At 46.0% G+C, this 13,279-nt stretch overlaps 1 protein-coding gene across 2 annotated transcripts in view; it reads right to left on the reverse strand.

Moving 5' to 3' along the window:
* Positions 1 to 13,165, reverse strand: part of DIXDC1 (DIX domain containing 1) — a 70,970-nt gene extending 57,805 nt beyond the window's left edge. Inside the window, exons 1-2 of one of the 2 annotated variants that reach the window (XM_046017828.1) lie at positions 12,827 to 13,165; positions 11,636 to 11,727 (exon numbers count right to left, since the gene is read on the reverse strand). In XM_046017828.1, the coding sequence (XP_045873784.1) occupies positions 11,636 to 11,692 (57 nt within the window). In that variant the 5' untranslated portion in view covers positions 11,693 to 11,727; positions 12,827 to 13,165. Of the gene's footprint in view, positions 1 to 3,401; positions 3,724 to 11,635; positions 11,728 to 12,826 lie in introns of those variants that run through there. The other variant, XM_046017827.1, reaches the window with a different exon arrangement.
* Positions 13,166 to 13,279: the final 114 nt, after the last annotated feature.

Consider the following 13,279-nt stretch of genomic DNA (forward strand, 5'->3'; position numbering starts at 1 on the left):
TCTTTTTTAAAGAACGTCAGCCCCGGGGCGCCTGGGTGGCTCAGTGGGTTAAAGCCTCCGCCTTCGGCTCAGGTCATGATCTCAGGGTCCTGGGATCGAGCCCCGCATCGGGCTCTCTGCTCAGCAGGGAGCCTGCTTCCTCCTCTCTCTCTCTGCCTGCCTCTCCGCCTACTTGTGATATCTGTCTGTCAAATAAATAAATAAAATATTAAAAAAAAAAAAAGAACGTCAGCCCCCAGAAAAACACTTGTAGAAATGTATGTTGGCACATCAACCAAAGACAACGTTCATAGGACAACATCAATATCAAGTAGCAGAGAAAACAAATAGCTTTGAGGCACAGGCAGAATGGGGCAAATGTGAACTGTAGATAGCCTGGCCAGGCTCAGAGCACAGGAGAGGGGGATGGCAGCCAGGGCAGGCTACAGAATGTGGTGGTAGCCAAAATCTGTGGGAACTCACAACGCAGATCAACCACGTCAATGAAAGGAACTGCATCGACAACACCGGCATAGATCGATTCTGCGGGTAATTTGTCAGGTGTGTTCAAGCCAAGGCTTTAGCCAGGGAATGCGGTAGAAGAAAATCATCATGCATACTGGCAAATGGCCTGAGAACAGGGCCAACAATGGGTAGAGGGAAGCCTTGGTTCAGAGGGTAGGGTTTCTCTCTGCTACAGGGTTCCCTTATAATTAACCAATTAGAGCCATAGCTTCATTTCCTGAGGCAGTTTTCTCTGCTACACAGAATGAGGTCACAGCCCTCACCACACAGATATATAAAGCGTCTGGGAGATGAAGAACGGCTTCAGATATGCTTGGATCATTCCCCAGAGATGATTGGACACATGTGTGGTATTCTTAGCCTCAGAGCTTCTCAGAGGAATCAAAGTGTATTCTGACACCAGCTTTTAAGTCCCTATTTACATCCTTATCACATGACTCTAACAAAGAGATAGAATATTACTAGATCTATCAAGCAACCCCAGAAGCTGGAATAAATCAGTCAGGGCTCCATCAACTCTGAAATAACAAATCATAGCAGTTTTCAGAAGCACTAGATATGATACTCTAAGTGAAAAGAATTATTTAACATAATTTATTTTGTATGTGAAAGAATTATTTCAACTCTCAGGAGCCATTGGGATTTAACATATTACTATTAGCAGTACTGAGATGATGTCAATTTCTCAGAGAAATCAGAAGAACCTATTGGCTATCAGAGTTCCAATCTACATATAGAGGGGATGGATTGTACATAAGCCTAGAAGGGGTTGGAGGGAAGCATACAGGATGGGCAGGAAAATCAAACATCAGAGAGGGACAAGGGGCATTACTGCATTATTCTAGATGAGTTCATTATAAAGTTGTGTACATTGTTTTGTTTTGTTTTTTTAAAAGATTTTATTTATTTGACAGAGATCACAAGTAGGCAGAGAGGCAGGCAGAGAGAGAGAGGGAGGGAAGCAGGCTCCCCACTGAGCAGAGAGCCTGATGCGGGGCTCGATCCCAGGACCCTGAGATCGTGACCTGAGCCGAAGGCAGAGGCTTTAACCCACTGGGCCACCCAAGTGCCCCGTGTGCGTTGTTTTGATGAAGAGACTTTGTTACCGCTACAAACAGAATATTCTCCCACTATCTTTTCCCGTTATGTCTTACCAGAATGGGAGATCAGGGGATATTTACGGAAGCACTAAAGCATGAAAAAAACAGCCAAGCCTTTTGGCTCTTTGGTTGAAAGGTCTGAAAGTGCAAAGGAGCAGAAGGCAAAGGCTAGGGCTGGCTGTGCTGATTTCCTCCGCTTACTAAGACAGTGGGACCTGACACACAGGAGCGGAGTTAAAAAGCGGGGAGGCCACAGAAGGGCCTAAGAAGCTTCTGCCACAATTGGTGGGTGAGTCAGATGGTATGAAGCTTGAGACCAGGGGAGGCCATGAGTGAGAGAAGAGGAAGCAGGAACACTGGTAGCACTCAAAGAGTGGCTTTGCCTCCGTGGTGTTTCATCTCTCGTTTATAGCTCTTTGGCAACAATACCCTTACATGTGTTCAGGGAGGGCTGATGCAAAATGACGAGCCCTGCAGTGCCGGCAGGATACAAGCCCCGCCCTTCAGTGAAGGTTGTGACACCCCTCAGCCAAAGGAAAATTCCCACTCTATTGATTAGGTGGGAACCGCATTTCTGCAGTTTTCCCTGTCAAGAACCAGGCTGGGGCACAGGGGCCAGGGCCGGGAAGGTTCTGAGACAGGTCGGCTGCTGAGCTTCTTAATTAGAAACAGGAATTGAGGAAAAAGCATACAATGCAGCGGGAAAGAAAATCTTACACACACATTCATGAGAAGGGTTACCTCTGGGACACAGGCCAGGACTGGAGGGGTGGCCAAAGGCACGCAGTCTTGCCTGTAATGTTCATATTAAGAGAATGTATTTCTGCGTTGTTTAACTAAGAACTGATCTTCCAAAAGTCTTACATTTAACAAGGGAACAGAGGGAGAGGTGGAAAGAAAAAGAGAAACGAAGAAAAGATGAAAGACACAACCAACAGCCTAGGTCTCCTTGTAAAGGTCTTCCTGGATGCTGGAATCAGGCCACCCAGAGGGGTGGGGCTTGGAAGCCCTGGAAGACACACGGAGCAAATCACAAGGGGGTGGGGGGTGGGGTCCTAAACCAGAATTTCCTGGATCCCAGGAGAAGGGAATGGAAGACACAACAGAATTCTGAGAGAAAACAGTGAAAAGAAAAAGACCCCCAGAGAGTCCTAGCCCATACCGCCTGTCAGATTTAGGGTCCAGTCCCCCACTCTCACACAGGAAAGAGCAAATGCTGACTCCCAGGAAGGGCCCGGGAACTCAAGCAACCTCTCTCCTCTTAGGTCTTGTGTACCAACCATGCCCTTGGTTGTGAAGAAATCTACTGCCGGGAAAATGGTAAACAGGAAGAGAGCGCGACATGTGGACCACCTCCTCACCCTGCCCAGTCTCAAACTTTCCACCAATGCAGTTCCACCCCACCCCTAACTTGGCCCACCCAGTTGGCTCCTGAAATGGAATGGGCCTTCCTGCCATATATGCAGGGGCTTCCCTGGGGATTTTCTCGGGGACAATCCCGGGAAGGGTGGACCATCTCTTCTGGAAGGAGATGACCTCTGAGTATGTGGTCCTATCTGCTGGGCTCAGGTAAGCCACCAGGAAGGGCATCGCTCAGCTTAGCCAGAGGCGGGCAGCCCTTCAACTTTCTCTCGGTTAGCCATCTCGTCTGCACCGTACCCACCACCCTGGTCCCTAGGGCTCTGCGGACGAAATGATCTGGGGTCACCCTGAGCATGGGGGCGGAGAACCCCTTCCAGAGATTAGGCGGGAGGCGCTGGGGGAGGGAAGCTGGGAATGGGAGGAGCAGACAGTTACCTCATTGAAGCCCTCCTGCAGGACGTCCAGTAAATTCCCCCGGGTCAGGCAGGCTAGCATTGTTCCTGCGGGGGGCTCCCCGGGCAGGGTCTCCAGGCCAGGCAGCGGCCGCCGCCACCTCCTCACTGCGCACACAAAGACTCTCCGCTCAGCTCATTGGGATCTCTCCGGAGTCCCGCAGGCCACTTACTGGAAACCTAGACCCGAGCCAAACTAGCGCCTTCCACTGGGCATGCTCGCACCCGGCCTCCGCCGGAGGGCCCCGGCGCTGTAGCGGTTCCTATAGAAACAGCTGGGCGCGCAAAGGGTGGAGGGGCGCTGGCTGGCAGCCCCCGGCCAGGCGTGCGTAAGGGGGAGCACCGCGGGCGCGCGGGCGGGCTGGTGCGTGCGCGCAGCACACACACACACACACACACTCTATCTCTCTCTCCTTCCCCGTGCAACACACATACACCAGGCTGGGGGCGGGCGTGTGTGCCTACACTGCAGACACATACACACCAGGCCCCCGGCGGGCGTGCGGGTCTGTGCGCGCGCTGCGAACATCCACACACGTGAGCGCACACACATACACTCTCTGACACACCGGCGGGCGTGCTGGCGTGTGCCTGCGCTTGCAATCACACACGAGTTCACAAACCAGGCCCGCAGGCAGGCGTGCTGGCGTGAGCGCACGCTACACACGCACACACGGGCGCGCGCACACACAAGCGTTCTGCGGATTTAAGGCCAAATGCTCCACCACAAAATGGGTGGGAAGGGGGCTGAATCAGGATTTTTTTCTCCCCCAGACTAGATGAAAACAGCAACCTTTTCCCATAAGAGGCCTGGACAGTGAGAGTGAACTAAAGAAGGGGGAGGAGAAAGGACAGGGGAAAAAGAGAGAGAGAGAGAACCAGCCAGAAAGGTGGGGCGGGGAAGGATAGAGGGAACTTTAGTTATTAATGGTATTAGAACACATTTAACAGAAATAATAGGAAAGAAATACCACTAGATCACAACATACACATCAAGGGTAAACCAAGGATCCCCAAGGTTTTACCCCCAAAATCTGTATTTCTCTTAAAAATAACTGCAAAGGGGTGCCTCGGTGGCTTAGTTGGTTGAGCTACTGACTCTTGATTTAAGCTCAGGTTAGGGTTAGGGTTAGGGTTAGGTCATGGTCCTGGGATAGAGCCCCCACAACTGGCTCTCTGCTCAGTGGGAAGCCTGCTTCTCCCTCTCCCACTCCCCCTGCTTGTGTTCCCTCTCTGGCTGTGTTTCTCTTGGTCCAAAAACAAAAAAACCTTTAAAAAACATAAAAATAAAAGAAATAAATCTTTAAAATAATCGAATGAACAAAAAAATAACTGCTACAATGTAAAGCCCATATTTTTAGTGAACTTTAAATTAATTAAATTGGTTTTAATTCAAATAAACACTACAGTTGGGTGGCGGATGGGCTAAATGGGTGATGGGTATTAAGGAGGGCATTTGTTTTGATGAGCGCTGGGTGTTATATGTAGGTAAAGAATCACTAAATTCTCCTGAAACCAATATTACACTGTATGTTAACTAAAGTTTAAATAAAAACTTGAAAAATAAAATAAATACTACAAAAATATCCTGGAACTTTTGAAAGAGTTAGGAAAAAGCTTCCCCAGATGAAACAGAGAGCTATTCCCCTCTGTTTCTAGTTATTCAAGTCACGGCCTTGATTATTTATTTTTAGGAATACTAGTCATTTGTACTCTCAGTGCACATTCTTGTTTCTATAGGAAACTGGAAGCTGAAAGAACACCCGTATTACATTACACCTCGTGATTCCAGATGGAGGGGAAGGCTTTACAGAATGGTAAGGCTCCGAGAAGGTCAGGGTCTTGGCCAAGGACACAGCTGGTCAGTGACAAAGGCAGTTTGATGATCTAGGATTCCACACTTAACGATTTTGCAGAAGGCCCAAATTCCTTCCACATATACCCACTGGTAACTTAGCAGGAAAAGTCAGAAATGGTTCTTTTCAACCTCATGACCTCCTCAGCTCCTCAGCTCACTAGACAAAAAGAAAATCCCTAGGGAGCATCCAGAACCAGCAACATCTTGCCTGAAGGTCTAAAGCTGCTAAACACAAGGATACTTCTGAGAAGGACACACCTCCCACCCTACCCCCTACCCCCTACCACAGCAAGCAGGAAGCAGAAGGCCCACAGAGGTGTTAAGTGGCTGTTGCTGATTGAATGCTGTGTATTCCATTCTGGCAAAGGCAGAGGAAAAGCCATGGCACCAAATCAAACTGAACCTGATCAGCCCATGAGTCAGAAGAGAACAGTCCTGGGGTGCCTGGGTGGCTCAGTCATTGAGCTGTCTGCCTTTGGCTCAGGTCATGATCCCAGGGCCCTGGAATTGAGCCCTGTATTGGGCTTCCTGTGCAGCCAGAAGCCTGCTTCTCCCTCTGCCATTAAAAAAAAAAGAAGAAGAAGAAGAAGAGCACGGTCCTTCATAACTAACTGGGGAATTTAGCTGCCAAGAATTCCCCTTGCCATGACTGCAGCTCATGGTGTAATATGATCAAGTGAGTCACCAACCCATTTCATGCAACAAGGCCCTTTTAAAACAGAAGCATGGAACTTCTAACAAAATAAAATTGCATTGTAACACATCTACATGCATAGTGATGCAAAACCAAAACACCCAGTTGGTGGGGCCCTGGATAGAGGATTCTGGTTGGTTGCTGGCCCAACATGCTTAGGACAGAGGAGAAAATATCAAAACATCAGAGGGAGGTCCTGCTGATAGTTATATGCCAAAAGGTCACTGTTTCTCAAGGAACAAATCCTTTATCAACGTAAGAGCTGTGAGCTCAATATTCCTAGGAAAAGATTCATTAAATCACTGGATTTAAAGCTAAAAGAAAGAAAGGTATTTGACACACATGGAGGAATGAAGACTAGGATTGCCATTTACAGTCGCTCAGTAGATCAACGTGCGAGCTACGATCTGAACCAAGCCCTTGACGCTCGGCCCTATGCTGTTTGCCCTGCATCTCACAGCACGCTGGAGGAATTAGAGGGAACCGTGGCGAACAGATACGAGATTTGTTATAGGGCATATGGCCCACAATTGCACTATCCTCCAGAAGTCTGTAATTATATCAACCACATATCCTACAGTAATGCTATGCCATAGGGTTTTCTGTGATGGAGAAATTGTTCGATCTGTGCCATTAATCCACTGGCCACTAGCCACACGTGATTAGTAAGCACTTAAAATGTGGCTGATGCAAAGGCGGGACTCAAATTTAAATAGCATTTAATTTTAATTCACTTAAATTGAGATAGTACCATTTCATAATATTCTGTGCCATTTTCCCCACACAACTATTGAAATGTTCCAAAAATTGTAATATTTTCACATATAGAATGCCTCTCCCACTTGGAAAAGGCACAAAATTCCTGTTGGAGCATATCTATAATCTCTAGGGTTTTTTTTTTTTTGCTCATAAGATGCGCTCACCATATTTATCATGGTCTCCCTTACCAGGTGAAGAGCGAAGCGTTAGTTCTAAACAGCACTAACATTTACTGTTCCCTCCATCTGCCCCATCCCGCTCTGCTGTCGTATCAGCCTAAGAGCTGGGAGGGTAAGTAGGTTAGCTTAAAAGAATCAGGAATATCTAGGACAATGATCTGCACCCTGTAGGGCTAGGAGGTGGGGAAACTGCAAGCCAGTCCAGCTAGCCGGAACCACTCCCACCGCCGCCGGCTTGTTATTCCCTCTGCCTGTGAGGAGAGGCAAAGGGTCCAAACTAGCCACTCTCTGCGTATCTCTGCCATGCTACCTAATTTCTGAAATCCGACAAGACCTCCTCCATCCTGTATTATTTTAACATTAATGGCACGGATACTTCCCTCACCAACTAAAAGCTACCAAATATCTATAGATAACCATAATAATAGCAAAATTGAACTTCTACTATGTGCCAAGCCCTATACTAAGCACTTACATACATTAGCTCATTTGATGGTCACAATGACCATAAACAGTAGTGTTGGGTCCATGGTCAAAGGAACGAGACTGATACAAAGCGAAGGTCAAGCAAAGCTTTATTTCGCGCCAAGCATCGAGAATCAAACTGACCGGCCACGGCTGTCTCTTGCAAAGAGGCGACCTCTTTCTGCCTTACAGACTAGCTTTTAAAGGCAAAGGCCATGTGGTTGGGCCTGGCCACGCACAGGTGGCCAATAAGATTGTAACACAGAGAAAGTTGCACAGTCTTGCTAGGTCACACATAAGTGACCAATTGAATTACAATTTACCCTATAATAGACATTTGAACCAGCCTATCACCTTGGTCAGAATTGGCGCCCAAAAAGGGCAGGGCCCATACTCCTTTGTAGCTAGGGAGACAGTATGCGCCCCCACTGATTGGATACCTCACCTGGCCAGACCCACCCTTGTATCTGGGCTTTGTGGTGGTGGGGGGGGGGCGGCAGGGTCAGGATGGAGCTGCTCTGGCTAAATAGGCCCTTACATGTAGGGGGTTTTTATTATCCCCATTTTACAGATGAAGAAAGAGATATCTGGCAGATAAGTAATTAGCTCCAGGTCCTATCATTGCTAAGTGGTGAAGCTGAAGTCCAGGGTTTTTTGTTTTGTTTTGTTTTGTTTTTTTAAGATTTTATTTATTTATTTGACAGAGAGACAGAGAGAGAGGAAATAGAAGTAGGGGGAGTGGGAGAGAGAGAAGCAGGCTCCCTGCTGAGCAGGGAGCCCATGCAGGGCTTGATCCCACAAGTGAGCCACCCAGGGGCCCTAAAGTCCAAGTTCTTAATCATTACACAACACTTTTTTATAATGCTTGAGACATAGAAGGTACTCAGTAAATGTTCTTAGTTGAATGCGTGAATGAATGAATGGAGGAAACTGGCAAACTCATTCATCACTTTTATTAATGCAGATAATAATATGATGGCCTAAGTAAGACTACGAGCTTTAAACAGAACTGTCCTTCCGTGAAAGTATTGACTGTGACTTCTCCCTGTATGGAAATGTGTGAAATCCACACCTGTGTCAATTTAATACATCTATTGTGGGCAATCATTAATGACTACAAAGAAGCAGAAAGGCAGTGTGAATAAACAGATAATTAAAATTATCAATGGAAATATTTTAAATGACTCTGAAATAATTTCTTAATCTTTTTCTGTTTTCACACACTGGTGAGTTTCTTGGCAATAACATAGGTTTACGATTTCTACTGCATTTATCTTCAGAGACATCAGCATAAATGCCCACAAAAGAGCTCGCATCTATCAGCAAAGGTCTCTCCCCACCCCCCTCCGTTGTCCTGGCTTGTTTCTTGCTTTTCTGCCAGCCTACACCCCTTAATCTTACTTAGACAATGCATTTATCTTCCTGCTCAAATGGTCAAGTGTTTTCAAACACTCCTTTTTCCTGTCAGATATAAATTCCTCGTGCCCAACTCTTAAGGCCCTTCCCCAAATTGTCTATGCTCAGGTTAGCCGACCCTCCCTGTCTCACATGCTCCCAGGGCTCATTTTCACCTCCCATGCCTTCACGACTGTCCTTCAGCCTAGAAGGTCCCACACTTCTGCCAACTCAGATCTTTACTATGTCTAGTTCAAGTTCTGCTTCCTCCTAAAACTCCTCTGATCACTTTTGGTTTTCTGAAAATCAAGGCAGCTCAAATCTTAATCTGTCTCGAATACTCAAATCCTAGATAACCCATGGTTCATTCCTGTCCTTTTTTCAGGTTTCTGCTCAAATATCACTTTTACCTGTTCAGCCTTCCCTGACCACCCTATTTAAAATGACAATACCAAGGGCACCTGGGTGTCTCAGTTGGTTAAGCATCTGACTTTCGATTTCAGCTCAGGTCTTGATCCTGGGGTCGTGAGTTCAAGCCCTGCACTGGGCTCCATGCTGGGTGTGGAGCCTACTTAAAAAACAATAAATAAATAAAAGTAAATACATAAAATGACAGCACCCCTTCACCTAGGCACTCCCAAAACTCTTTGCCTAATTTATTTTTTCTTCCCAGCATTCATCACTGTCTTGTATTGTCTGTATTTACTTGTTTGTTTGCTTATTGTCAGTGTCTCCCTGCCCAGAATATAAGGTCCATGAGAGCAGGGAATTTTGTATGTTTTGTTACTGGTTTATCTCCAGAAAAAAAATGTTTCCTGGCACATAGTAGATGCTCAGTAAATCCTGGCCGAACGAATGAGTATTCCTCTTTTTATAATTCAAAGGTCACAACATGTTCTACAGTATATCACTTAGCATATAAGTATAGTTAATTTAGAATTCTGAATCTTAATCTCTTTCAGTGTATTTCCAAGACAAATATAAATAATTTCTGGGGGGCGCCTGGGTGGCTCAGTGGTTTAAGCCGCTGCCTTCGGCTCAGGTCATGATCTCAGGGTCCTGGGATCGAGTCCCGCATCGGGCTCTCTGCTCAGCGGGGAGCCTGCTTCCCTCTCTCTCTCTCTGCCTGCCTCTCTGCCTACTTGTGATCTCTCTCTGTCAAATAAAGAAATAAAATCTTTAAAAAAAAATAAAAAAAAATTAAAAAATAATTTCTGGTATCCTTCTATATTTTCATCCCCTTCATCGATGTCTTTTTTCATTAAACGTTCGCTAAATATCTTGAGTTCCTATTATATGTCATTATATGCCAGTTCCCATTCTTTTAGCAAAAAAACTTAAGGAACTCACAGTTATACATAAATATACAAATATACAAAGAGGCAAGAAACAAGACTGAAAGACAGAATAGTAAAAGGAAGACTAGTAAAACTGAGAATCCAATATTAGTATGTGGGGACAGAGTGTACAGGGTGAGTGTGACAGACTGAGTGGGAAGAAAAAGGGAAAAAGAGACAGAATGGTAAGAGCCTAGAGTGGGATGTTGCCAAAGTAATCACCAGATGCTAGTGCTTAATATAAACTGTACTTAAGCAGATATGCAAATACATTCTACATGAATTTTTGAAATTCACATCTCAGAAGTTATCTGCTGGTTATCCTAAAGGTAAAAATTAGATTAAGACTAGCGACATCTGGTGGATATTTTGGAAGTGTCTCTTAAATTTCTCTACTATGTAAACACTACAGAAGCCCTCACACCTCTGGATTGCCATCATTTGTCAGGGCTCCTAACTAGCTGGTTACTAACCACACTATCATGAAATAATCTTTCTGTAGGACCTAAGGTCTCATTGCAAGAGGCAGCCTAATTTCTACCAGAAACCCTTCTATCTCTCAGCTGATGACCCTCTGCCTTCTGGAAGATGTATATGTAATTTGACACCAGGATTCTTCTTTTAAAAGGTAACTTATTACTTAAAATGTTCATGTCCTTTGACCTATGGATTCCACTTCTGGAAACCAACCCTAAGAAAAAAGTCTTAAATGAGGAAATCAATTTGTTATTTACAATGGGGGAGGAGAACCTAAAAGTCCAATAAACAGAAAAATTGTCAAGAAAAATATGCTTACCAGACATTTGTAACCATAATAAAACATTTTTAAAAGATTTATTTATTATTTATTTGAGAGAGAGAGTGAGCATAAGGAGGGAGAGGAATAGAAGCAGACTCCCCACTGAGTGTGGGGCCTAACGTGGGGCTAGAGCTCATGACCCTGAGATCATGACCTGAGCCAAAACCAAGAGTGGGATGTTTAACGGACTGAGCCACTCTGACACCCCTTGACTCATGCTTTTTTTTTAAACTAAGTTTGTTAATACTAAATTGTTAAAATATTTGTTTTAGGGGTGCCTGGGTGGCTCAGTTGGGTTAAGCATGGGGCTCCCTGCTTCTCCCTCTCCCTTGGCCCCTCCCTGCTGCTCAAGCTCTCTCCCTCTCTCTGTCTCTCTCTCTCAAATAAACAAAATCTTTAAAAATAAATAAATTTAAAAATCATGGTTTGCAATATTTCCCAAATGCTCTATAATTAACATGCATTATTTCTATAACAGACATTATTTAAATCTTTCAAACTGCATATATTCTGATTAATTGCCATAATTTTTCAACTTCTCCCTGGTTTTATTAATAATGAATCAAAGGAGCTAGAATTTGTACAAGAAGGGGAAGCAAGAAAAGAAAGCAAATATATGACAATTTTGTTCCAGGATCTGAGTCTTGATGGAGAAATCCCCCAGTTGTGGAACTGTACCAAAATTCCATTAATGTCATCACACTCCTTTCGACAGTACACCAGAAACTTACAGAGGGCTCTGCTGGCATCAGGGAGTTACAGAGTCTCCTAACCACTTGAGTCCCCATCTTCTGAGTCCCTAGAAAAGCCGGATCAGGGCCACCTTAAAATAGGAAGAGGGAGAATGTACAAAAATACTGGACAGGAGAAAAAATTCCAAAGCTAAACCAATCTAGTAGTGTCAGGCCCCTGCCCCTAATCTATCAACATATGTCATCTACAAGTTTCAGAAATGGAACCCTGGTCAGAAAGAAATCCAGCCAAAGATATTATAACCACAACAGGGCTATCCCAGGAGTATTTTAAAAACTAGCCACTTAGGCGTAACAGTAATAAAGGGAAGAACAATGCTTCCCTATCAGTCAAGCAAGAATGCATTTTCCCTCCTCTCTAAGACGATCAATGACCACAGTAAGAATTCTGAAGACAAGACAAATAAATACTGGGAGCTCTGCTTATAGCAAGCACTTCCATTCATCCTCAGGAATTCCGTTTTAACCTAGAAGGGCTGTACTGATATTTTAAAGCAGAAATTTTTACGTAGCACTTTAAGTCTGCAAAGTGTTATCACCTACATCTTGAATTTGGCTGTCATAGGAAACAACCGTTGGAAATAAAGTTCACGGTATTCCGTCCCAGCTAATAGTAAACAGGCTAGGGAGTTACTTCGCCAGTTAGTAGTGGAAGAAGTTTTCTAGCCACTTCTTCCAAATCCACTTGCACTAGGTCTGTGCCAGAGAACAGGCCAGGAAATGATGATCATGATGATAACGGCAGCTTACATTTGACTACACACTATGTACAGCTCCAAGTGTTTTAAACACTCGCAAACGTTCTATGAAGTCGATACTATGATTACCAACTATTTTGTGCTGTGATTCCATTTTCACGAAGTACTGTGTCTGTCTTAAGGAACCGCCCCTCTAAGAGATAAATCAAGGGGCATCGGTATTTGGGGAGGATGGCACACAGACTGAAAGGGCAGGTCTCCAAGCTCTGAAAGTCTGAATCAGGAACTGCACCCTAAGAACCTGTAAGGCTCAGAACCTGAAACTTCCGCCTCCTTCTTTCCAGCGACACCCCCACCCCCACCCCTCCGTGTGTCCCCCTTTCTGATCTGGACGCTCAGCCAGTGGTAAGTATGTTTTCCAGGCACGTCCCCTCTGCCCTCCCCCACAACGCACACACATTTCAGCACCTACCTCTTAAATCCTCGGTGCGTCTGGTTCAGCATCTCTGTCCCCCGCCCTTCAGAGCTCGGCCTCCTCCTGATACAGCGTCGCGCTGCGTTCCCGATGCCATGGTGACGCGAGGCCGGCCCCGGCCCGGCCCCGCCCACCTCCCCGCCGGCTAGAGCGAGCCCGGGACATCCTAGGCCCCGCCCCCTGCCCGGCTGGCTCCGCCTCCTAAAGGCCCAGACCGCCTCCCCAGCAGGCCTTGACCCTGCCTCCTGCCTCCTTGACCCGCCTCCTGCGGGCCGACCGGGGCCCGCAAAAGCCGGGACTGGCCCAGGGACCTCCGCCTCCTGGGCGTCCATACAACCCCGCTCCGCCCCAGCCGAAGCGCGAAGTGTCCGGATCTCCTGGTTGCCCTCAGGCTGGGCGAGACCTGCTTCACTGACGTAGAGCCGCGGACCCCCACCCCGGAAAACGCAC

This window comes from Meles meles, chromosome 8 (assembly GCF_922984935.1).
Source record: "Meles meles chromosome 8, mMelMel3.1 paternal haplotype, whole genome shotgun sequence".
Classification (NCBI taxonomy): Eukaryota; Metazoa; Chordata; class Mammalia; order Carnivora; family Mustelidae; genus Meles; species Meles meles.